Genomic DNA, 25,436 nt, shown 5'->3' with positions numbered 1-25,436 from the left:
AGCATCTATGGGGAGATGACTTTTTTTTCAAACTTAATTTAAAAAAAAATTAAATCACTTCCTTAGGAGACAAAAAAGAACTAGCACATGTGGCTAATACAAGATTTGCCTATAGTGCTTACAAAGTGTGTGATTAATAGACTTCAGGAGTAGTGAGCTAGCGCTGGATGGAGAGGAGGATGAGGAAGGCGTGGAGGAAGGGGGTGTTTTCTTCACAGGATCAATCCTAAGTATTGCCATGGAAAAAAGCCCCCCCCCCCCCAGGTAAACCATCTCCACAACTTCCATTGGGGTAGTTCCCTGCAAAGGCTGTAGGTGAAGGACATAGCGCAGGTCCCAGCCTGCTCTGAAGCCAAACACGCGCTTCAGCTTCCTGAACTCCCCATCTCCACTAGAGAAGTCTAAATATTTGGGCTGGCAAGCCTGCAAAGCTGCGCATGCTTACAGGGGTTTGTTTTATTTATTTTTTATTGCAAGGATGGATGCAGGCCAACGCACTTAATAGTAACCACATGGTAAAATAAATAAGAATGCCTGTATGGACTTAAAAGTAAATGTTAAATATTTGCTCTGTTTTTCTGATGTCTTCTATGCCAGCTTTGAAATGGCCGTGTGGCAAACAGCGCTTTTATTTTGCTCTGTTTTCATAAGCTTGGAACATTTAATAATTTCTAATTAAACCATCTACATTTTTAGGATATTTATGAGCAAACTGATACGGGCTCTTAAAAAGTGGCAGGGAGGGGCAGAAGGTGTACACTATAGTCATATTTAAGTTTTTTTCTTCCAAAGCAATGTAAAAACCCTATCCACATTTTTCTGCTTTTGAAAAGGTATCCACTGGATACACTGAGGAGAAGCCATTAGCAATTTATATTTCTCTTCCTACATTTAGGAGCATTTTTCTTAAAATAAGCAATCATCCTCCAGGCCCACAGCGGAGAATAGCCCAAACACAGGGGCAACTGTTGGGTAACTGCCTGCTGCTGTGAGTCGGTGGGAGCCAGAAGTCAGCCTTTACATATCTGGGATGCCTAAGTTAGCTTACAAAAATAAAGTAAATTTTGACTGAATGCTTTATTTACTCTTTTTTTAAATGTTTTTTGGAAATAAATGAGTCAAGTTTTCCACTATTTTATATATTTAACCCAGCAAGAGTGGCGGTACATGCTTCTTGTCTCAATACTTTTGTCAAGCCCCAAATCAGTTCAAGTTTATATGGTTTGCTTTTTAAAGAGCAAGTCTTTTGGGGAGTCTTGCACCTAAACCAGACAGTAACGAGATGGAGCAACTAAACTGCACAATTTTTTTCATGCAAACACAGAAATGTCATGGCTATTTCAGAGCTGACCAACAGGGTACTCCAAAAAGTGAGAAATACTGAAAATAACTGATGTCGAGATAATCAGTGAAGACATGCTCTAAATAGCAGACAAAAAAAGGAAATGTCTCTTGCCCATTAAACAGTGTAAGTGTAAAAAATAAAACTTTATTTACATTCGCATCATCACTCCATGGTTGACCAATGTGGGCTCTCACGGATGCGGGAAGCACAAAAGAGACCTTCAGGGATGCTCCAGGGGGAGAGCAGCTCTCGGGGCAGTTAGTACTGTCTGTCTCAAAAAAAGAAAGTTTCACGGCAATGGGCACCTGGGCAATAGGAGGTTCATTTGTATCAATTATGCATGAGCATGCAAGGAAATGATATTGCAGCAGGGAATTCAAGGGTGTGTTTTGGCAAGGCGATGCACACCGAGTGGCCCATGTTTGCAGCAGATGTGAATTAATATGGCATATCTGAAGGCAAGTCAAGAATCTCCAATTTATACAAGTCATGACTGGTCAGGGCTTTTTTTAACTGCAGTTGGACTGAAAACCTGTATAACAGCAGAATAGCAGACTAAAACTGGAAATACTTATTTAATATTTAATACTGGCTGTTTATATTAACCTTCCCCTGCCTTCAGAAGTTTTAAGTACATTTCTCCAGATCTCAAATATCTATACACAGGAAGGAGGAGAAAATATGCATCATAATAAATAAAATCTGAATTTACCTGAAGTTCAAATGCTCCACTAGAACATACCCAACTGAGAGAAGGGGGAAAAAAAGAAGCAAATTAATAAACTCCTGAGCAAATAAAGGCACAGCAGCTAAGCACAAAGAACATACTGTTGCTTGCTCCCAAAAACTGGATTGCAAAGTGACCACCCGTGCCAGAGACTTTCTGCAAACTTACATCTGCCCTCCAAATTGCGGCAAATCACTGCGTTGCCCTCCGTGACATCGATAACGTCCAGCTGTTCTCCAGCTGTGACCGGGAGGTCAACTCTCCGCTTACTGGGGACCGAGCACTCGGCAGTGGCTGTGTTGATGACATTGATCTCCTTATCGTACTGCAGAAAAGAAAGAAACCCACAAGTTATTCTACACTCGTGTGCAATGTCTTTAAGGGCAGTGGGGAGGCATAGAGAGAAGAGATTTCAGGATGGGTTGTGAGGCTTTGTTTGGGGCTGAGGAGGGGGAAAAAAACCCCAGCAACATCCCTGATGAAGATCCCAGATTAGGGGAAAAGGCAGCAGGTCAGTGGGACCTCTCTCCCAGCATAGCTAAGGACCAACAACTTTCCACCACGCATCTTTTAAGCATCACGCATAGCTGCTTTCCTCCTCTGACAAAACTAGCTCTCTAAAAAGACACGTACCATAAATGTTTCTCTGAAAAACTTCTCCTCTTTTTCCATCTTCTTGCTTTTTTCCGGATTACTTTTCTTGACTTTGAAGATATTTCTGCATCGAGAAAGGGAGGCACACACACTTCCAAGCTCCATTTAAATAACCCCTGGCATGCTGGGAAATTCAACCCAGAGCCTAACTCCAGCCTTGCCTGCAATGAACTCATGGAAGAGCAAAGCACGCCATTCACATTGCTATTTTTTATAAAAGGATGAATATACAACTCGAATCTGTTGGCGAGCCATTTTGTATCTCCATTTGGACCAACTGTTTTCTCTGTAAGCAGCGTGGGAACAAACAAACTCCCTAGCATCAAATGTTTCAAATCAGCCATGTTTTTATAGAAGTCAACAATTCACTTTTCCCTCAGCGGTTTGTCTCCTTCTGGTTTTATTTATATTCACACATAAAGGGTCCCCAGATAACTCTCATCCTGAGTCATTTATGGAAGCGGGGCTTGACACAGCTCTGCAGATTTTTGTTGCTTTTTTAGCACATGGAGGAGAAAGTCACCCAAGCAGACGTTTATACTGCACTGTAAAGTGAAAAACAAGCTCATAACCAGCTTACGAAGAGCAATGGCCGTTCATGCTGGGGCACTCCCTGAGTACGGAGATGCCGCTCTTTCTGGTTTGCACATGAAATTCCAGCTATGGCATTCATTTTAAAACTAAGACAGGAAAAAAAAACCAACCAAAGAAACAAAAAACACGCCCTTGCAATAAGTTATTCACCCTTGGCTAACTTCCACACACTTAAAATTAAGAGGAGGGGAAAAAGAGCTGAAATTTGGGACTTCTATGCTGTGAAGAGATTCCTCCTTGGCAGTCTCAGCCTGCAGGACCTGCGATCTCTAAGGAACAGCTGAAATCGCATCGACTTCCTGATAGTCTGTAAAATTATACGCATGACTTTGCACAAAACAACAAGCGGTGTTTGAGCAACCCCATGCAGGAGCTCTATGGTGAGAACCTAGAAAATAGATCTCTGATTTGCATTTGTTTGAAGTCCCAGGTATTGGGTCATGAAAAAGCTCGTTGCAATGCACACTTCGCTGATCTAAAAGGGAAATGGAAACTCCTACTTCCACGTGAATTTTTGCAGCACCAGTAACAAAAAGTTTTATTTTTGCTTTTATGCACAAATGGTGCAGCCAGAGGCAATGCAATAAACCTAACTGGAAAAAGAAGACCCAAGAAATCAATACTTTAAAATAAGGGCAAGGGGAACGCACAGGCAATTATTACGCTGTGTACAGGGCTTCTAAACACAGTGCTCTTGCCACAATAGCAATAGCTGATCCACAGAAGTCAAATATTTAATCAAAACACAATTAAAGAAGGAATGGGACTGACCGGGGCAGAAAAGCAGCCAAAAATATAGCAAGTAGCACTTTTTTGTGTTGACTAAGTAGGACCACATGATGCAACTTCAGGATGAGACCCTCAGGGTATCCCCCAATTGCATAGAGCTCAGATCCAAGAGTTTGTTTTGCCCTTAAGATATTTTCTGCAAAGTTTCCTGAAACCTGGGTTCAAAGGGAAAGGACCCTCAAGCAGCAGCCAAACACAAAATGTTTGCACAATCAGGGGCGTCCCGCTCCTGCAAATGACTCAAGAGGCGCACATATGAAGTTAGACAACATGGGAAAACACAGAATGAAAATCAAGACCTTTCCACATCATTGCTGCTCTTTCTTTTGTCCTTATCCTCTTTTGCCATCAGAAATTTTGGCATCCAGGTTTTGTACTTGTCGTCCTTCTCTCTGAGAGGAGGGGAAAGAGCCACACAGAAATTCAAGTTTTCTCCAGCAGACCGTGTCCCCTCCCCAAACCCATGTACCTACAAAGTCGTAATTTTTCTCTCTGTCTCCCCCCACAACCACCACTGAAATGCAAACACTTGCTGCGATTTATACCAGCACGCGCTGCTGCCACAATCATCTGGCAGCAAGACATCAAGACATGCTGTTCCTATTAAAAGTAATTTTTCTGACAAGGAGCTTGCCAGGACTGGGCTGATTATTGGGTCTGGAAGCCTGAGTTTTCCTTCCTTAGGAAAACTATCTGAATTTTCACATTTCAGGGAGCGGTTCTCTCCTTTTCACATCTCTGGCACTAACTAGGTAACATGGAAGAAACATTTTGTGGGATGCTACTTGCCAAATTAAACACACATGGAGAGGGCACCTGGACTGTCTCCAGAGGACTGAGTCCCGACCAGCTCATGACCCCCAGTGCCTTGCAGTACAGCAGGCTCCCCAGGGCACAGGTTTACACCAAGAGGAACACCTCCTTGGCCCGGGGCCAGCCCCAGGAGGGGGCACCTTCCTCACCTCATCTCTCTCTGCCCCATCTCGACATCATCGTACACCATGTCCTCCTGGGAAACAGCCGCTGTCAACCGAAACACAACAGAGAAAATTATTAGGAGATGTCGTTCTGAGCCTGGTACTCAAAACAACGTAGCGCAGAGGCAAATTGGGGCTGCTGCTAGTCGCTCAACCCAAAGGTGCCAAGGCAATGCAAAAGGAAGATCCTCAGGACTCCAAAAACCAGGCAAAACTCCGGCACAAGGCAGGGTGCTTGGGTTTGTTAGTTGTGTTTATGGGCAGTTCTCTGGACAAGTTTGGCCATCCAGCTCCAGAGATGGAGCAGGAGCAGCAGCAAAGCCCCAGCTTCATGCTGTAGCCAGCCCAGGCAGGGTTTCCACCCTGAGGACATGGGTACGTTCACTCCAGCACCTTCTCAAGGCTTGATTAGTGGGGACAGGTTTTGAGTCTGTCCTGGTTTCAGCTGGGATGTAGTTAACTGTCTTCCTAGTAGCTGGTACAGTGCTATGTTTTGAGTTCAGTATGTGAAGAATGTTGATAACACTGATGTTTTCAGTTGTTGCTCAGTAGTGTTTAGACTACAGTCAAGGATTTTTCAGCTTCTCATGCCCAGCCAGGGCACCTGACCCAAACTGGCCAACAGTGTATTCCATACCATGGGACGTCCCATCTAGTTTAGGAACTGGGAAGTGGGGGGGGGCAGGGATTCGCCGCTCGGGGACTGGCTGTCGGTCGGCGGGTGGTGAGCAATTGCCCTGCGCATCATTTGTACATGCCAATCCTTTTATTACTACTGTTGTCATTTTATTAGTGTTATCATTATCATTATTAGTTTCTTCTTTTCTGTTCTATTAAACCATTCTTATCTCAACCCAGGAGTTTTACTTCTTTTCCTGATTTTCTCCCCCATCCCACTGGATGGGGGGGGAGTGAGTGAGCGGCTGCGTGGTGCTTAGTTGCTGGCTGGGGTTAAACCATGACAGAGTCCATCCCCATTTATGCAAGGCATGAACTTGTCCCTCCAGCAGGCAGCGATAAATAGTTTTACAGAGAGCTGTTGGAGCACAGTTCACTGTTAAACACCACTGCCAGCCTGGAAGCAGTGGCTCAGTGTGGACCGCTTCACACGTTGCCTTCCTAAATGTATTCAGATCTGCAGGAGGAATGCTCCTCTTCAAAGAAAAAACGTCCAAAAATGAGCAAAAACCCCACCCTCAAGTGAAGCACAAATCTCTATCAAGTCTTCAAAGTTAATGCTGCCACATTACATGATTTTCAGAATGGCATGATGCGTAAAGTTGATTTTCCATTGTGCAATACATTTGCCTCTTCATACATACACACAAATCCCCAAGAGTCACATACATGTATGTTGCTTACCTAAATTTGGTACCGAAATGGAAAACAATCTGCGGATAGAAAGAGGCTTTTAGAAACAAGTCTGCACATCAGCATCGCCCAAAAAGCCACGAGCACCAACAAACCAGCAGCGCTGGCTGCTGAAGTGATAGAGGCAGGTCTAGGTGCACGGACTCTGTGACACCAACCGTGTTTGCCAGAGTTACGTCCCTTGCTAAATAAGCATCTCCATAATAAGCATCTCCATCCCCTGGCAGCAACAAGAACCATGCGTTCATCAAGTGCGTTATGAAAGGCCTACATTGCATCCAAAGAACAGTCCAAATCGGCAAAAGCACCCTCCTCCTGCCCACCCCTACACCCTTTCCCAATAGCTAGAGGGGCGATGGACAGTTGGTAACTGTAGTCAGTAGTAATTCCCTCCTTGTGGTCTGCCAATATCATGGGTTGCCCAGGAATTTAAATGTGACAATAATGGTAGTTATCTAAGACGTTTGCAGGAACTTTAGGGGTTCTTTGCAACAAAAGAATGGCACGAAACCTGGTGGCTCCTTCTCTATAAAGATATTTAGCAGTAATGCAGGAAGGAGCCACTGACGTGGCAGAGCACCTAGCGTGAAAAGGTTTTTAAGTAAACCGAACCTTCCTCGTATAACAGAGGAAAGGGTTAATCTGGAGCTTCCAAAGAAATAAGTAGCATTTTCCTGGACTTCAGGCACTGTGCCCAGGGTGAGGCACACGCTGGCAGTGGTGGAGGACGGGTTCTGCAGGCAGCTCGTGTGCACTTGAGGAAAAGGCAGTTTCCATGGAACCTTAACCAGGGTATTGAAAGGGTACCCAACAGGGCACTATAGCAACTTATACAATATCCTCTATCCTAACTTGTTAGACTACAAACTCAGTAGTAAACTTTTTCAGCATCTGCTGTTGCCAGCTTGACTATAAATGGTACTTGGAATAAAAAACCTCAAGCCTTAAGAGCCACATCGGCAAGTGTTTGGCTAATCCTGGCCCACAGGTCTAGGCAGCAGGTTTCACATTTCTATGTTCCCTTGTGCACCTGCATCATGCTGAGGTATCAGAAAGGTACAAGAGGCAGCAGAAAGCCTATGAAAACTTTGGACTGTAGGACAAGCTTCTGCAGATTCCTCATGCCAGAGACTTCAGAGAAGCTGCATAGATGGACCATCGGCCACATCTGCCACAGCAGGTCCTAAAGGGTTGATAGAAGCACTTTTGGCATATCTTCCCCAATAAAGCTGTATTCCTTGCTCCTAGACGTCCTGCTCTCAAATTATTGCAAATATGAATGTTCAGGTTTGGAGAGGGAAGGGGTTGGATAACCAACATTTTCTTACCTTAAGTTTTCCTTGAACCTGGTATTCTTCAGCTTCAACTTTTCTATCTTAAACAAGTTTCCAAATCTCTTTTGTTTTTCTGTTCTGTCCAAAAGAGAAACAGATTTTAAATTAAAGAGGCACTACGCGCTGAACTATGTGAGAGTTGCAATACTCGTAGCCCCAGAGATCCTGAAGCAGGTAAAGGGAGGTCAGCAGACCTTAGACCTCAGCCTAGCAGCAAGCTTTAAGCCTTAACAGCATCATGCGGATGGATGATGGATTCAATGGGACAGGCACCAGCACAGCAAAAGGTGCTTAATTATGAAGTCCAAGCTCAAACCTTTGCTTAGCTATAAACTTTTCTGTGTTAATTGAAGTTGTCATTCTCTGACCCAATAATTACAGAATGAGCCAGGTTTATTTGGAGAAAAAGTTCCTGATGAAAGGGACAAGAATTGCCCAGAAGCATGCAGTGGACACTAAAGGAGGACATCAGGAGCATCTGTCTGTGTCACCCTTCATCACACATTTCTGTCGTGTATGCTTTTGAGAAGGACTTTCCACTACACACACTTCTCTCTGAAGCTTACAGGGGGTTGCAAAGCTACACAGTGATTTTCCATAAAGTATCTGCAAACAACCAAGATCCTCACATGGGGGACATTACCCATGCACAAGTACTATTAAAAACACTTTATGTGTATCAGCACACCTAATTCTGCATGAGAGATCAATAGAAAGATTACATAAAGACTGGTTTGGGGATTAAGACACTGACCTCTGAACCCTGTGACTTTGGTCCCACCTCTAGCTTTGTCATGAAATTCCCTTGCAAACCCAGCAAGATGCACTGCTCTTCTGTGAATTAGCAATTGAGTTTAATTTCTGCTGCTGTTCAGCACCCATGTGCAGAGAGGGACAGAAAGAGGCATGGGGACGCTACCCGCTGGCCGGACAAGCTCATGCACCTCCACCACACGACTCCCATGGACAATTTGCAGAGAAATGGCACTTTGCCTTTTAATAACTGCCCAGTCACCTCCAGGGTTTCAGGTTTCCCATGCCTTTTTCCCCTCCTTGACCCACCCAGGCTCTACGTGCACGCATAAGCTAGACTGGAATCCAGATGCAAGCCAGCATGAGTCTCACATCCGTAAGGGAAAATCAGATGTACAGCAACACCTTATTATTCCTCCCACACTGCTCCTTAGAAAAGAACCACCAGATGCACTCGAAGCAATCGTGTGCAGCATCCCCAGCCCATATGCCGTTCCCAAAGGCTGTCTCTGTTTCTTACAAAGGGATGCAGGAAATCTTTTACTGCACGAGGGTAGGGAACCACACAAAGCTAATAAGTAAAAACACGACTAACTTCACATTTCACCTCTTAATCCGTTTGGGAAGCTCAGGCAACCTATAAACCTGAGGCTGCAAAACTCATTGCTTTTATAACACACCCTGTGGAAGCAAATATCTTGAGAAGCTATACAAAAAAAACAAACCAGGTTGCAAGTTAGTTACAGCATGTCAGCCTGGGCTCCTTTCAGCTTTCCAACCCTCTGTGATCTGAAATGTGAGCATTTTGTCCCTTTTTATAGGGACAATGTTCCCCGTTGTCCTTTGAGCATTACCTCTTCTGGCACACAAAAAAAAGGTGCTGTTTCTCAGCTACAGCTGAACACCACTTTTGATCAAGAGAAGGCTAGCAATACTGTCCAGTGTGTTTTATGCAAGAAGAGGTCTGTAAAGGGAGTACTTCCAGTGGATGGAGAGTGCTACAAGCTCTAATAGAAAGGCCTCACTGCTCAGGGATTTAATTTTGGTAACTATTTTTCCTCCCTAAGTATCAGCCAAAGTGGAAAGAGGGAGGATGAGGGGGAAGAAACCTACCCATACAACAATTTTTCTGCAGTTGCATTAGGAAAAAAAAGGCTTCCAGCCAGTACCTGGCATGGGAGATCAAGGCAGTATTTCAAAATACAGGCTAAGAAATTGCAACTTACTCCATTTTTGCTGGATTATCACCCCCAATCTCAACATCTTCATATGTTTCTTCATAGCTGTTTCCTGAAACTTAAAACCAAGGCATACCATTATCACAAACCACATTCAGTAGCGATGAGGTGAGGTTTGCTGGACAAATTGCACCCAGGCCGTTACATTTTACTCTTACAGGTTTTGAGGTCGCTCAAATGAATTCCATGTTAGACACGTGTATTGCTCCCCACCGGTTTTAATGGGAATTTAGAGCAACCAGGCCAGAAGGAGACACTATAGATGTTGAAAGTTAAATGAAGCTATTCACATCATCTCCCAGGGACCAGCCCAAATTAAAAGCAGCTCCCATTCGAGCTTCCCCACATGCTGCACTTACTGCTGGCTGAAGCAGACGGACTTGAGGCATCTGACGCGTGGCTGCTAGAAGACAGAAGCGTTACATGGGGATGTGCTGCAGCGTAGTTTTTAAAAGACATTTCACAGACACAGCCATTGCGAAGAGGCCCAGTCCATACTCACAGTCTATCTTGCATTTCCTCAACGTCATCATATATCTCCTCTGGTGCCTGCAGAGACTGCCAAGTGTTTTGGTTCAAGGCTGTTCTTTCTGCCCCTGGATTTGGAGTGCCAACATACAAATACTGCACTGCAAACAAGAAAGGACCTTTGCTTTAGAAGCTTTTCTGAGGAACTTCTCTCAGGGCAAGAGCAACTACTGAGGGTAACAGTTGATGCCACAACAAATAAGAGCCTACAGACATACTTCCCATTCCAGGAGCCTGGGAAAGTCTCTGCTCTGAGCCACTTTGAGAAAGAAAAGCAAAGAATTTTAAAAGATTTTAAGTTTTAAACCACTTAACTTTAAAATATTTTAAAGTTTTAAAATATTTTTGGTTTAAAAAAATTAAAACATCCATCAAGATTCTCAGTTGTGGCAGCTCTGATCCAAATGCTGCTCACCAGAAGATATCCCAAGAGACTACTCATGGATGTTCAGAGGATTGATTGAAGGGACGGCTTAGCAAGGTTGGTGGAGATGCTGAGATCCAAACAACGGGCCAGTCCATTGTGAATACACCTGTAAATCAACATCTAGGAAAGGAGATGAGGAGGGCGAGTATCCCAGAGATGTATTTCACCAAGGGCTGGAACCAAGCATGAGAGTTGCACCTCATGAGGTTAGAAAAAGATTCTTACTGGAGGACTCTGTTAAGTGGCAATATTAAATCCTTAAAACCGATTTAAAAGAGTTGGAGTAATGTAGAAATGCAGCTACACAAATAAAAGCAGATAGCGTTTCTAAATGAACATGGGTGCATGAAGTAGGTCTCACCAGAAACATGCACCACCACAATATTGTCTAGTTAATGGCCCAAATTTCTGCAAAACATTCAAACTCCCATGAAGAAGAAAAGGAGGTGGGGTGGGAACCAAACAATTCTCCAAATCAGCCTCTCTGATGAAGCAATAGCAGGAGGCTCACCATGAGTACTTTAAAAAAAAAATCCCCACAGAAATTACCTCCAGCTGTTCAAAGGTCAAGCAAATCAGCAAGATTTCTTACAAAAACAGATGGCGACCAAACCAGAAAATTATTATGAAGTGATTGAAAATTATAAAAAAAACGAGGACCACACCAATAACAACAACCACAGCCGCAGCCAATTTACACTTTCTCCTTCACATTCCTGGTCTGTCCACAGAGCCCAACAGAGCTACTTTTCTCTCTTTCGTCTTTGAAATGCTGCCACATCATACTAACAGCTTGCAGAGGCAGGAGTCAGCCTTTGCAGAATAGAGCCCAGGCACACTTATACCTGAAGTTGCAAAACAGTGTTTACAGAGGAGACATGACTGGGTTTAATTGTGCAGCTAAGGTGCATAACATCAGCTCTGGATGCTATCTCAGAGCATCGTGACAGAAGGAGCCCAAAGTAAAAAAAAAGGTTCAGTGGAACTACTATGAAGATGGAGCAAGGAGCCATCATCCATCTTAATAAGGGACATGGGGAGACTTCAGGCTCTCATCCTGCTCACGTGCATTTCTACCACAAGCCTTAGCCAAACCCTTTTCTGAGACTCAATAAATTATGAGAAGCAGAGGAGATGGATTTCAGCTCTCTCGGATAAGTGCAATCTGCGAGAAAAACAAACACCTCGGTTTGAGTTATGCAGATGGTTAACCAACTTAGGAAGCTATTTGCAAAGCCAAAATAAATTATTCAGACCAGAATACAAATGCGCATGCAACCTTTTGCCCTGGTTTAACTAAATTGGTTCAAGAGTTGCATCCAAATTTAATGTTATTTCCCATATGGAAGAGACATTTGGGCAACAGATGGGGCTGAGGATTGAGGAAACACTCAACAGCACAATGAGATACTCACAGAGCTCCGTGCCGTCTTTTGCCAGCCCTTGTGGGGTAGGATGCTTTGCAGTCTGGGTACTGGTCACATCGTGCTTCGCTCGCGGCACCTTCATCCCACCTCTACCATCTTCCTCGGTTTGACTAGTGGGAGACAGGTATTCATTTCCACCTGTCTGAGATCAGACATTTTGTTTGGCCAATACAGTCTTTAGAAACAGCTTTCTAATATAAGTTAATTTAACTTACATATATACATCTGTAAGAATATGTTCTCTTTCTGTGGACTTAAACGAGTTTCACTCCCTTTTCCATCAGGGATTTCTGGTAGACGTAGGTGCTGCTTGGCAGCACTACCTGTCTTTTAGACAGTAGCAGTTGGGCAATGGGCAGGCAAAAGAGAAGGCAGCAAACCCCAGGTGATTAAGGACTCAAATCTCAACTGTTTCTTGCTGACAGGGAGGACAGAAGGAGAAGAGACACCCTACAATAACTATTAAAAGTAGTCTCAAGGATACGATACCTTGAAAATTTTATTTTCTTCCTGTTTCCCTCCTTCAAGACTTGGGTTCTCCTCTTTTTCATCCTCTATTATAGCTCTTCCGGGACTAAAAATTTCAGAAATGAGAGAGATCTGAGAACAGAGACACTTTAGCAAAGTCACAGAGAGACAGATTGCTTTATGACTGTGCCCACATAAACAGCTCATTTTCCTTTTGAACGAGGTAGATGCCAAAAAGACCGCCAGTACTAAAAGTAAGGGCAAATCCAAATCTAAAGGCCACTGGTTACTTGGGGTAATAGCAATCACTCCTGGAGAAGAGACAGACTAAGATGATTGTTTTCTAGTAGCAGGAATGGACAAGCTAGATCCGTTTGCCAGTGGTGGTACCTGTCTCACAAGACTTGCCTCTCACCATACTATATTGCAATTTAGGGAAGAAGATACAGCAGAAGGAGGCAGAGCATGCTACATTTTTCCCAGCACCACAACACTTCCCACTGAAGTGACCCCCTTTTATCACATGAATCTTCAATCCCCATTGAAAAAAGTCTTCAGCCAGTGACAGTAATTAAACACTGCAAGGAGATTGAAACGTGACATTCATAGGGTGAAATTCAGTGTGGACCTTGCCCTACCACACAGCTTTGGACCTGGAACTGGGTGACCCTCTTTGAGACCCTCTTACCTCTCCCTTCTTATACTGAAAGAGTTCAGGTTTCAGTAGGAAAAGACAATGTATTTTCTTGTGTGCCAGAGCAGAGAAGAAGATCTCCCCTCCAGACATGCTTTAGAATGAAAACAATCTTAGAAACCATGAGAGCTGACACAGAAGAGCATCATCATCTACATTGTCCTGCTCCTGTCCTCAAATATAGGAAATTTATTTTTATTTACTGAGTGTTACAATATTCTAACCCTAACCTGAGTTAGTTGTGGGGTTAGAAGAAGCTTGAGAGAAAGGAAAGGAAATTACCTGGATTTGGCAATGAGAAAAGTCTTCTGTTTCTAGAATAAAGAAGAGGAAAGCCTTCAGCCACTGTGCTTTTTTCAACACTCAAGCTTTTATACAAGGCCTCAACTGTCATCTAGTATTTAAAGAAATATTTCTTTAGAAAGCCCAGAAGCATTTTACGTTTGGAATAGTCATCAGACAAGGACATTTCCTCTACTTTGCAGGACAGGGGATACACATATTGACAAACTATGTAGGGATAATAGAACAGTGCAAAGGATCAGGCCAATGAAGCTACTGGTCAGAATGAAAGCAATTACAGGTTGGAGACCTTACAGAAGAGGAGGAAGGTTGTTTTAATTAAAAAAAAGACTTTCTAACCTACCATAAAATAGGACTACAGCCAAGCCAGAGAACCTCTCTGCAAATCATGCACAGATAAGTGCATTTGGAAATCTGTGCTATTTCCTGGACAATTTGATTGCTTTGCAAGTCAGGACTTGAAAGTAGAGTTTGACATTTTCCAGGGAGCAGTTTCCCCACTTTTAGTAGAGCCAGAACTGATATCCAGTACGTGACCATCTCCTGGCACAAGCTGACGTGTTCTCTCAGCCCAGCCACCCACTGTGAGCTCGGCCATGCAGCCAAGCAGGTCTTCTCTAGGGAGAGCTGTAGCAATTCCTGCCCTGTGCAACGCACTATCCAGCCTTCGCTGCAGGATATCTCCACTGCCAAGGTGAACTGCCACCCCCTTTGCAGCCAGGGTAAAATGGAAAGAGTCAAGTTGAAGTTGTAGTCTGCAGCAGAGATATCCCTGCAGCAGGGGATGAAAATCCATACAGTAGTGCCCACAACAGTTGCCCTTGCTTATGAGCCAAAACTTGAAGCGTGCTGCCATGACAAGCAACCTGGCTCAGTTTTGCTTTTATGCCTTTACAGAGGGATTACCAGCACCCGCTCACCTTTGGCAGGAGCTTCCAGAACAATTCAGTGGATTTTTCCTCCAAGAATTCATGATCTTGATATCGGTGCTTGACACTTACTTGGTCTACCACCAACATCCAGATGGTGTTACCGCTTCCTTACATGTTTGCAGCAGAGGTCAAGGGAACTGACTCTCTCCCCTAGTGTGTTTGGAAACCTCATTAGTCTTCATGTCCCCTCTGCAATTTCTTATTTATTTTTTGAGAGTCTTCACAGACAACATAGATAAAGAAATACTTGGCAGATAAGAAATACAGATATTAAAAGTTTCCAAGATAGGAAAGCATGGTATGTATGATACAGTCAAGCCTGAAAGATCAAAACTGGCTGTGACGAGACTTACCTTGTGTTCTTGAGGCTTTGCCTTAGGTACTAGAAAAGATATTTGTGAATACGTATTACTTTTTAGTCCACGTTAAAGTCACTGCACTTTAAGTTGCAAACCACAAATTCAGCCCAAATGCTCAGCATCCAGGCACACATTCACCATGGTACATTCACCATGTCCTGCTGGCCAGGGTCTTTCAATTTGCTATTTAGCGTGGGCTTACATTCAGAGAACTGCAGCATCAAGCTTGTCTGGCCGCAGTTTTCGTAGCTGTCGGGGCAAACCCAAGAGGGCTGTGGCAGGTCCCCCCAAGGAAGTTGCTTGCCTCCTGTTCCAATGGGAGAGAAAACCAATGCACAAGGCAGAAACTAACCTCCCCAAAAGGAGACAACTTTGAAAAATGTAAAAGCAGAGCAGTGACAACTCTGACTGATAGAGAAAATTATACTGGGAAGAAGTAGTGATGGAGATGGAAAAGCTCTGTACCCTGCACGCTTCTGTTCCCATGAAGATGCTGAGGTTTGCCTCACTATCTTCTTTTCTTTCTCTTCTACATAGATAGCGTCTCATGACTTTTTCCCCACTGCAGCTTTACTGTAAGCACCATTTCACCGCCAAAATACTAACTTCTTTTTTGTCTGTGCCCCAAAGTCCTCACACACTGCCAGTGCACAGAGGGAACATACAGACAGTCATCTTTGGTTACCCAGACTAATGTGCAGCTGCTTTTCTCAACTTGAAGAAACTATTATTTCCTTTTTTAAAGGCTCTATCCCAGATAGCATGTAATTCACCTAGCAGTCTTGCCTTGCAAAGTACCTTCAATGACAGACAAGGTTGCAGTGTCCCCAGACTGATTCAGGTACATCGGGGTTTCTTCGTAATTATGCTGCTCTTCAAGTTCAGCACTGAGAAGGTGAAAGAAAAGAGAGAAGAGGGGTTTTTTCTGGTCCTTTTAGAAGTCTGAAAAAAAATATTCTTCTTAAGGACAAATAACTCAAGTGCTTTGATACTGAGCCTACAAGCAAGTAAAGTGAAATCAGGAATTCCTCGGAGGAGAGGAGACCCGTGCCAGATGCAGGGCTCGGCCGAGCCTCCCCCCGACTCCACACTCTCACTGCTTTTCCTTTGGGAGGACAGGCTGCGTTTTTAGGGCTCAAAGCACATCAGGGGACTTCATACTAGGATTACGGTCTTCTGCCTACAGCGATCCCCCAAGCAGAAACAGAACAAAAAATCCAAGGATATCGGAGTGCAGCAATTTTCAAACCTACTACAGCTCCTTTAAAATTAATAACAACCCAGTTGCACTGTCTGGTGTGCTGTTTGTCACTTAAGGAAAGAGGAAAGGGAAAGCAGAGTTATCAGAGTGTATATTTAAAGGTCCTGCTCCCGAGTTTATCAAGCCACACGCTCCATGCCGACGCGGCGAGTGGCATATGCCAGCCGTGGGAGGAGGCAAGGCGTCACAGCCCCCGCACCACGCGGCCTCAAATATTGGGCTTCCCAGCCCAGTCCCCATCTCCTCATTCTCTTTTTTTTTCCTTTCCTCCTCCGGAAATTCAAACTAGTGTCATTTGGAAATAGGTGCAGAGAGAAATCCAGCCTTCCCGGATTAGCCAGGCAAAGCCCCAAGGCTTCCCCTCCGCCCACGGCAGCCAGAGGTTTTGGCAGCTCAGGACTGTACTGGGAAGTGGCAAATGCACAAGGTGCAGCTTGTAACACATGCGGGGGGACAGGGTAGGGTGGTGAAAGAGCACCAGGAAGAGTTATAGTGAGAACTTCCATCTTTTAACAGTAAGTCTATTATAAACCTCAGGGAGGGTTTGGTTTCCCGTGAATCACCCTGCTGTCACAACTCGGCTTCAACAGAGTAAAGACTAAGAAGTTGTTGCAAACCAGAACAAGAGGAACAAGGAACTCAAGGTGCATTTTAACAGTAGTGAAATCACAGTAAGAAACGACACCTAAAGTCGAGCAGAAGCTTGTGCTAATGCCAAAGGCTGCCCTAGCCCCCCGCTCTCCCCTGCAGCCCCCCAGCACTGGGGGCAGTGCCTGCCAGCTCACTGGTCCCACAGCACGTTTTGGACATGTAGGTCCCGCTGAAAGGGACACACATATACATATTACATTAATACTGCAGGCAGATATTTTGTCCCCAGTGCCATCGCTTGAGGAAGAGAGGACCAGGAGAACCCCTGAGCTTGCACTTCCCCAGCCCAACCCCTGGATAAAATAGCATCCTGGGAGCTTGGCTGGACACCAGGCAGCTCTTTGTATATACCACAGTGCTACAGCGGACCTGAAACACAGCTGGGCTGATGGATCCCTAACTAGCATCCGTGAAGGCAGAGTGTTTATCCCCAAACAAGGAATCAGAGCTCAAGTTTAGTCAGCCCAAGCAGCTACGTCAGGGTCTCTAAGAGACCAGACTTCATTACAGGTGAGGCTTCGAAGAGGGGAATTTCTGCCCCCCAAACCCCACGATTTTGCTTTTATGCTGGAGTTCATTTAATTCATTTCCCCAGTTATCGCACGGTTAATATTTAACAAGTGACCTATTGTAAAGTATTAGAGCAAGACAGCTCATCTTGCTGCAATATATTACTAGGACAGCTTCCTTGTGGTGCATGACAGATTTGGAGCTGGTTATTTTTTGACCAGTTCTCTTCTTACAAGTACAGGTTAAAAGTTAAACAAAACACCAGCCAACACTGGCAGGAACATCTCATGATGTGAAAAGCACAACTTGCTGTGTCGATAGCTGCAAGAGTCCATTGTTTGGGGGCAGAAAGCATTTTAAGAATTCATCTCTTTTTGCTTTGGTTCAGCCATTCTGTTTTTCATTTTCCCAGCTGTATATTCATGCGGCTAAGGCAAAACGTGTATATGAATATTTTTCTCCACTTTTGCTGTTCTTGTGGTGCAGAACCAGGACCACTATGCAACCACTCATGACAAGTCAGAGACATACCAGAAAAAGTCAGGCTCCCCTTGTATACAAAAGCAATTGTGTCTGTAAGATTTTTGAGCTGCCTCAGACATTTGAAGCTGAACCCATCAGCTCATGTTCTCCAGTGACTTTGGACCACCGCTCAATAAAAAACTCACTTCAGCATCTGGAGACAGCTGAAGTCCTGGGGATGGGGAGGGAAGGCAGTGGCTCCTCTACCCTGGCTGCACAAACACACAGGAGGGCAAGCTCCTTCGCTGCTGGCAAAAACAACCCCAACACCAGCTGGTTACGCCAGGGCTTTGTTTCAGCAACAGTTTGCAAAAGCATCTCTTTTCTAAAAACACCGAGTTGAGTACATGGAAAACAGGAATGGAAAAACACACGGGTGCTGAGTGATCTTTGCCACCAAAGCCCTGGCAGTGTTTTCCCTCTGACCAGCTAAACCAGACCTAATGACACACGGGTAGCGTTCTCCATGCTGCTCGAAAAGCCCAGAGGAGAAAATAGGGATGAAGCTTTCTACTTTAGCAGAAGGTCATCCCAGCCAGCTTTGAGCTTCCCATGTAGGTTTGCACAATCCCTGGAGCAAATTGCTGCCTTTGGGAGCGGGACGTTCCCTCCAGACTGCACGGGGATGCTTCAGCATCGTGGGATGGGGATGCTCCCGTCACCTACGAGCCACACGTTGCCTCGCCACACGCTCACCTTTCGGGGGTCAAGTAATCCTCTTCGTCAGCAGCTGCACACAAACACACAGAGGATTAGCGTTTGAAGGCAAGACTGCTCTCCTACAGAACACCGGCAGCAGCGACCGGGAGGTGTGATGGGGACAGCCTTTCCTCGAGGCAGCACGCCAAACACAAAGGCAGGCGTGAAATAAGATTGCCAGCAGAAACTGGGGATGTGGCTATGTTAATATGTCATTATTTTATGTTTCCAGGCAACAACCTCAGGCTTTCTAGAGATCAATAATTGAGCAATATTGAGAGGGCATGGAGACGACGACATATAAATGTAACTAATTTCCTCCATCAAATTAATATATTTAGAAAAGGCAAGTAGGTTAGAAAAGACTTTCAGTGAAAACCTCTCTCTTTCCGTCTTATTCTTATCAAGGCCAGGGCAGATCAATAAGCACTGGCACCATAAAGCCAAAGAGAGTTTAGCTGAGCCCTTCCTAGAAAAGCAGCTCCATTTGAATTGAGCAAAAGTTGTGCCTGAAGATCTGGCTATAATTAAGCCTGTAACTATAAAGACACACTATTTAGCAGCTTAATAAGTGGTCCAGAATATTCTGTTATGCAACATCAATAGGGTTTTATTATGGGAAACTGAACTTTTGCATTTCTTGATGTCGGAACATTTAACGACATTGCCCTCTGTTGTATTTAAAGCAGAAGGGGGGGTGATTAGCAGACCAGTTTCTACTGATTTTATTGTGCCTTCCCACAGTTGTGTGCTCCAGAGTGAAGGAACTTCCCACTGAAGAGGAGTGATAAAGATCAGCTCGCCTCATACGCAGCTGCTGCTGCTTTACAGCCAGCTGTAAACCGCTCACAACATGCTGCAGTTGGGAGGAAAGCGGCTTTCTGCATGGGGTATGACGTCCAACCTGGAAAACCAGATCCCTTTTCCAGATTAGGAGCAAAAATCAGTCTCACTGAAACTGTTGGGCTCTTTTCAATGTTTGAGGAAGATGTTAGAAACAAGTAACAACATCTTACTTCCGTGCGCTTGGAATCGTGGCGTTATAGGTGTCAATAAACTGCAAATTATTATTCATTTTCTGCAGAACAGCTTTGGGGAGAGAGACTAGAAATCTCTTACTTGTTTCATTTCCTCTGTGGACCAAAGGCACAGCACTTCGGAAAGCACTGAGATCAAACTTCGGGGGTCTTGCAGGCTTCCCAGGGGCAGGACCCAGGGATTCCACTGAAGGGAGAGGTTTAATTCTTGGCCACTTGCTCCTGGGGCTGTGAGAGCATTTTCCTGCTCCAGGCTGGCAGAAGGGAGGCTCCGATTCTGCTCCAGAGAAGCACAAGGACAAGCAGCAATTAGCCCTCATTTATGTAAAAATCCATGTAGGATCATTAGTTGTTACACGGACATTTCTAACCATCTCTGCTTCCTCCCAATTTCAGCATCCCCATTACACAGCAGGGCTCTTACCATGTTACCAGAATGGAAAAATAAATGGAAATGTCCATTTTTACAGATTTTTACAAAGTTAACCATGTTGGGGCCTCAGCTCTTGACAGCTCCCTTCCTCTAGATTATAAAATACTAGCCTAATTTTCTGTACCGATAACATTTTAATCTGCCAGGATTTAGTGGCATAGCTGTTTTCAATACACAGTCTGAGCAAGGTAGCTTTCCAGGGTAAACAAAGACTTAATCTTTTCAGTGCCCTGTCACTCGGCGTGACGTTAGCAAGGGGAACTTCACGGCATTCGAGTTTCCTAGCACCGGTTTCTGTAAGAAATATTGCAAGGAGTGTATGCTCTCTGAGGTCAAATATGACCTTTTGCAAAACTGGAAGGGTGCAGAGGGGGCTTTCAAGTTTAAGCCATTTTAATTTGAACTAAACTGTCTTTGCAGAAAAGCCAAGCCTTTATATGTCAGTGCGAAAACCAAATAGCAGGGCGTAGTCACATTTACGTTGTAATTGAGAAAGGCCAAAGCAGACCAAAACTAAAGATATTCCCCTGACTTCACCCTCCATCCTACTTTCAAAATTTGGGCAATTTCTTGAAGTGAATTTTTAAAAATTTGGTGGAGATGGGGACCCCTCCCTTTACCCAAGCTCAGCAGCAGTTTGAGAACCCTCTTTTTTTATCTCCAGGACCTCCAGGGAAGGAAGGCACCACTCCAATGGGCCACTTTGGCCTCTTGTTTAAGAGTCCCAACTCATAACAGCTTTTCTCTCCAACTGCTGTACCCTGCACTTTCAGAGCACCTATACACATTTATGCTCATATGCATATATATGTATATATGCTTATTGTTAGTATAGCTTACTATACCTTTCTGGCGCTGAGGTTGCTCTCCCGGCGCACGATAACCCGGCTGGCAGAAAACAGTTGCCGCCGCGCTCTCAGCAGCAGCTTCATCAGAGCTCCTGTGTCCTCTGGGAGCCTGGGGAAGAGCCGACCCACTGCCGCGCAGACCGTCCTTCTTCTGGGCAGGCAAGTCCAGCGCGGGCTCGCTTCCAGGCGGTTGCATCCTGCTGCTGCCCAACGCAGCAGGAGCACGCACCACCCTCTGCTCCGGGCAGGGCTGCACGTATAAGTTTGCTGCCCGTTGGGTTGGGAGCATTGCATTTGCTTTCTCGCCGCGGGATAAAGCGCTTTCCCACATCCGTAGGGCATGGTGGAAAGAATTTGGGAGCGGAGGGCCCTCTGGAGATGTTTGGGCTGATCCTTGCCGGTCAGCGCAATAGGATGGCAGAGGCTTCTCTGGACCGTTCTTGGGAGAACTCAGCCCTTTCTCCAAGACGTTGCCTTTGTGCTCGTCGTTGTGTTCCTTCGGCTCCACGTAACGCAGCTGGGCTCGAGGCCATGCAACGGGGTTGCTTTGGGTGTGTGTGTAGCGTTGGGTGGCAGGATGGGCAGGTTCATTCTTGGATTTTAGTATTACCACTTCTTTCTTACTCAGGGGCAGAGGCTTGGACACGGCATTCCCTCCAGAGCCCAGCTTGGGAGGGATTTCAGGGGGAGGCTTCTTGCGCGGCTGCACCAGCTTGTTGGCCAAGTTGGAGTCATTTTGAAATTTTGCTCGGAGGGCTCTGAAATCAGTTACACCTTCCTGTGTGGGGGAAAAAGAGGAGAGCACAAAATATCTGCTTTCAGAGGTGGCAAGAGGCAATTTACATGATCGTGATTGTTTCAGAGAGAAAGAGGCCACAGACTCCACTCTGGTCACCAAGGATATGCAGAACTTGATGAAAATTTTAAAAGCAGGAGAGGAGAATTAGCACATTCAGAGGATCCTCTGAAGGCTCACAAATCGCTGCTGATAAAGGCAACAGAGCTGAGACGGGAGAAAACACAGAAGCAGAGCATGGAAACACAACCAAGCAGGGCCAGCGGGGCCAGCGGAGATGGCTCCTGCTCCCCAACATCACCCAGTATTGGAGAATCTCCCTCGGGACAACCTGGCAAACACTAAAATGAACGTCAGAGCTTCCTGGCAGGGGTGTTGTGATACTGCTTATGCACCTGCTGGGTAGGAAAGCTGCACCTATTTTCAGTACACAAGCACCAGCCGGGGGAGAGGCTGGTGCTGCTCCAGAGATCCCCAGTCCATCCTCCCAACCATGGGAAGAGAAGCACCAAACACCCTCCTTGGTGGCTTCAAATGACCCCTGGGACAAAAGCTTACAAACGTACAAACCAAACACACAGCACACAATGACAGCAAGAGCCTCTCCCAGTCCGGGTGATGAATACTGGCTAAGATGCTCAATTCCTCCCCCGCACAGTTACCAGAGCCCGGGTTACATATGATCTTGAACAAAAAGAGAGCTAATCAGTGACAGCGTAGTTTAAAAGGGCACCTAAAGAACATTGTGTTTCAGGCCTTTGTCCCCAAGTGTCTCACAGTCCCATGCTGGAGAAAAGGGGACCACAATTTTCGCCTGCAACGTCGTGGCTTAAATTCAGCCCTGAACTGAACTAGGGAGAAAATATGAAGAAAAAATTTACGAGCTACTTAAGTCCTTGAACTGCTCTATAACTTTTTATATGCCATGATTACATTAGGTGCACTACTCTGGCACTACTTAGTTCAGTGCAGAGAACTGTAAGGCTTCACGAGAACCTGTCTAATGAGGAAATTGGAAAAAATTATCTAGGACAGAACTTCGTTATTCTGAAAAAAGCCCCAGCCTTAAGTGTTAAGGCAGAACAGATGAATAGCATACTGAGGTTTTATTGCATTTAATTGCACGATTTATTAAACACTGACAATTTCTCTTGAATAACCCCTTTCACTGACTTTATTACTTTCACAGGGTAGTGCATGATGTAAAGAACCAACCCTTGGGGGAGAGGTTTGAATTGCTCCAATTATATTTCATATTAGTGGTCAGCGGCATGATGCCGTGTAAGCTGCCCAGACAGCCTGATCTAGCGGCGAGCCGATGGGAATGAGAGTTTTCAGAAGCATACGGAGGATGAATCAGATTTTGGAAAAAAAAATAATCCCACATGTACCAGATCCCTGCAGCGATGCCAGACAGGAAATAAAGCAGCGAGGTGCCCTAATGCAATTGCACCGAGTTTTTGCACGTGCCGCAGCAACAGTTGAAGAGTTCAATGCTGTTTACCTCCCCTTACTGATTTTCTTTACCGTAGCGCATAGTTCCTCATCAGTGCCCTCGGAGACAAAGAAAACGGAAAAGAAAAAGTACCTGCATGTCTCAACGTGCCACGGGCGAGGTGGACTCATGAGAAACCGGGTTTTCGGTCAGGCCTCTCCCTGGCACTGGCTGTGACAGAAACGGCTGTGACAGTCACTAGCTTGGCATTACCTTTAATTAGGGAGGGATGGATACAAGCCTCCCTTCTCCCCTCTCAAGTTGTTATTCCTCTTGCCTTGAAATGGCAGCTTCAAATAATTTGCCTAATTAACCGGAAGATTATCTGCGCTTAATGCACTCTCGGTGCCCTTCGCTAGAATATCATTTCCCCTGGTTTGCAGCCCGCTGGGATATTCACACCGATGCCACGAGCAGAGCCGGCACAGGAGGGACACGTAACGGCCCCCGGCCAAGCACACCGAACCTCCTGGGAGGATGGGGTTAAATTGCAGCCCACGGCCACCTCCTGTACACCCACACCCGGCCAGAAACCCCCTCCTTCCCCAAAAACCTCCTGCAACTGCCGCTTCCTTGCACAGAGCTGAGCTTAGCGTGACCCTCTGAGGTGCAATGAGTTCTCCCGGTCTCTGCAGAGACGTTTTTTCCATCAGAGCCGGGACTGTTTCAAACCACAGACCCACCCGTGCAAATCTCGGGTTTAACCGGCACGCCTTAAGCTAGCTCAGGGAGATGCTCAGCCTAAACACGGTGCCGAGCGGGTCGCAAGCAGGACACGCGGGAAATCCCAGCCCCGGTGCCCCACCAGCCCAGGGAGGGTTCAGTGCGGCGGGGAGAGGTGCTCCCCTCTAAATCAGACCAGCTGACAAGTGGGGAGAAGACACTAATAAATTTAAAGGACTGCCAAAAGCTCACAATGTGTATTACAGCTACATCTGGCCAAATAATTCACTGCGAATAATAACAGATTTGGCAAAAGCCCACGCAAGATGAGAGAGGGAGAGAATAAAAAGGAAACAAACTTCCACTGGCCGGAAAGCTATGAGCATTACGGAGTCAGGGGACAGCTCAACTTTCCATATTTTCTCCCTATAAATAAAATGCTCTTCTAACATTAATATCATTCTAGGAAGCAGACTAAAGCTCAGCTTAAGCCTATGATAAGGATACCTTTTAGAAAGAGCAGCAACCGGAGGTTTGTGCTGATACCAAGGACTAACCAAAAGGGATCTGAATTCTCATTAGTTTTCTGCAATTGCTTTTCTAAAACGAATTGACACCGGAAGAGAAACCCCATTCAAGATGTGACACGCAGGACAACCGAGAGGAAGCACTGCACGTTCCCCTCCTGAAATTTTTCTGGTTTCATGTGTTCTTTATCTTAATTTCCAAGGGAGCTCCCGTGGGTAAATGTTTAATCAGCGCTGCCCTCTACCCGGCAGCGGGATAGCTGGACCCGAGCCCAGGCACCCCAGGCAGGCTGACGAGAGCATGCCGCAGATCCTATCTACTCATTAACCCGCCAGCTTCTCCCAGGAAAAAAAAAAAAAAAAAAAAAAAAAATCCACTCTACTTTTTGTTAAATTAAGAGGCAGCAATTGCAGCTCATTTCGGAGCAAGGGGGCAAGAAACCCGGCACCGGGAGCCCCTCAGCCCCAGCTTTGGGGCAGAAAAGCTGTCCCTTTGTGGTTTCCACGCAGAGCAGAAGCAGCAATGAAAGCGTGCACCTAACCCCGAGGATAAACTGCTCCCAGCACTTCATGGAGATAACAGCCCCAAGCTACGAATAAGCAGCAGAAAAATCAAGCAGCAAATATTTCACCCGGGCCAAGGACAGAGGACAGAGAGCCGCCCATTGCCGCGGTGAGGGTGGGATGGAGCAGTGCCCCGGCAGTTACCACGTCCATCCCTTCGCTGCTCCGTGCCGGCTCCAGCAGTTCAGCCTGGCAGCGTTATTTCCCTGACCCTGCCTCCGGTCCGGCTTCTCCCCGCTCCGTCGCCCGTCCCTGCCACCTCCAGAGTACCGGCTGAGGCGGAGCGAGCCCAAAAACACACCTGGGCCAAGGCACGGGTCTGCCCCCGGGGCGGAGAGAACCTCACCTGGGCAGGGCTGCGCTCCCACGGGCTCAGCCCTGCGCGTCTCCGCTTCCCCGACCTGACCCACGGGTTCCCCGAACCACAAACGTCAACGCCGCGGCAGGCTTTGGATGGGCTGAGAAAGGGAAGAAGCGGGTTCGGTTTGCTTTTTTGAGGGCAAGAACGGC

At 45.8% G+C, this 25,436-nt stretch overlaps 1 protein-coding gene across 5 annotated transcripts; it reads right to left on the bottom strand.

Annotated features, from left to right (window-relative positions):
- Positions 1-1,469: 1,469 nt before the first annotated feature.
- Positions 1,470-25,193, bottom strand: FYB2 (FYN binding protein 2). Of its 5 annotated transcripts, none has more exons than XM_069788640.1 (20): positions 25,071-25,193; positions 20,879-21,659; positions 19,683-19,877; positions 18,561-18,594; positions 15,719-15,807; positions 14,915-14,943; positions 13,609-13,640; positions 12,654-12,738; positions 12,153-12,306; positions 10,285-10,411; positions 10,142-10,185; positions 9,771-9,840; positions 7,786-7,869; positions 6,449-6,477; positions 5,072-5,132; positions 4,409-4,501; positions 2,706-2,790; positions 2,241-2,397; positions 2,058-2,091; positions 1,470-1,650 (listed from the first exon to the last, which is right to left on the bottom strand). In XM_069788640.1, exons 1-20 carry the CDS (start codon positions 25,077-25,079, stop codon positions 1,635-1,637), a joined length of 2,208 nt encoding a protein of 735 aa, XP_069644741.1. In that variant the 5' UTR covers positions 25,080-25,193; the 3' UTR covers positions 1,470-1,634. The 5 variants fall into 5 exon arrangements, with proteins under 5 accessions (XP_069644741.1, XP_069644742.1, XP_069644739.1 ...); XM_069788641.1 differs by having other exon boundaries at positions 1,470-1,613; XM_069788638.1 differs by lacking the exons at positions 1,470-1,650; positions 2,058-2,091 and having other exon boundaries at positions 2,098-2,397.
- Positions 25,194-25,436: the final 243 nt, after the last annotated feature.

This window comes from Haliaeetus albicilla, chromosome 8 (genome assembly GCF_947461875.1).
Source record: "Haliaeetus albicilla chromosome 8, bHalAlb1.1, whole genome shotgun sequence".
In the NCBI taxonomy this organism is placed as follows: domain Eukaryota; kingdom Metazoa; phylum Chordata; class Aves; order Accipitriformes; family Accipitridae; genus Haliaeetus; species Haliaeetus albicilla.
The sequence above is the reverse complement of the archived record's forward strand: the minus strand, read 5'-3'. Positions and strand labels throughout refer to the sequence as shown.

Bases quoted from the DNA above. Each gene is read 5' to 3' on its own strand.
- FYB2 (XM_069788638.1), bottom strand. The intron at 15,808-18,560 runs GTGAGCGTGTGG...TCACCTTCTCAG, and splicing joins GATTACTTGACCCCCGAAAG to TGCTGAACTTGAAGAGCAGC. The intron at 2,791-4,408 runs GTCTTGATTTTC...TTCTCGATGCAG, and splicing joins AGCAGCAATGATGTGGAAAG to AAATATCTTCAAAGTCAAGA.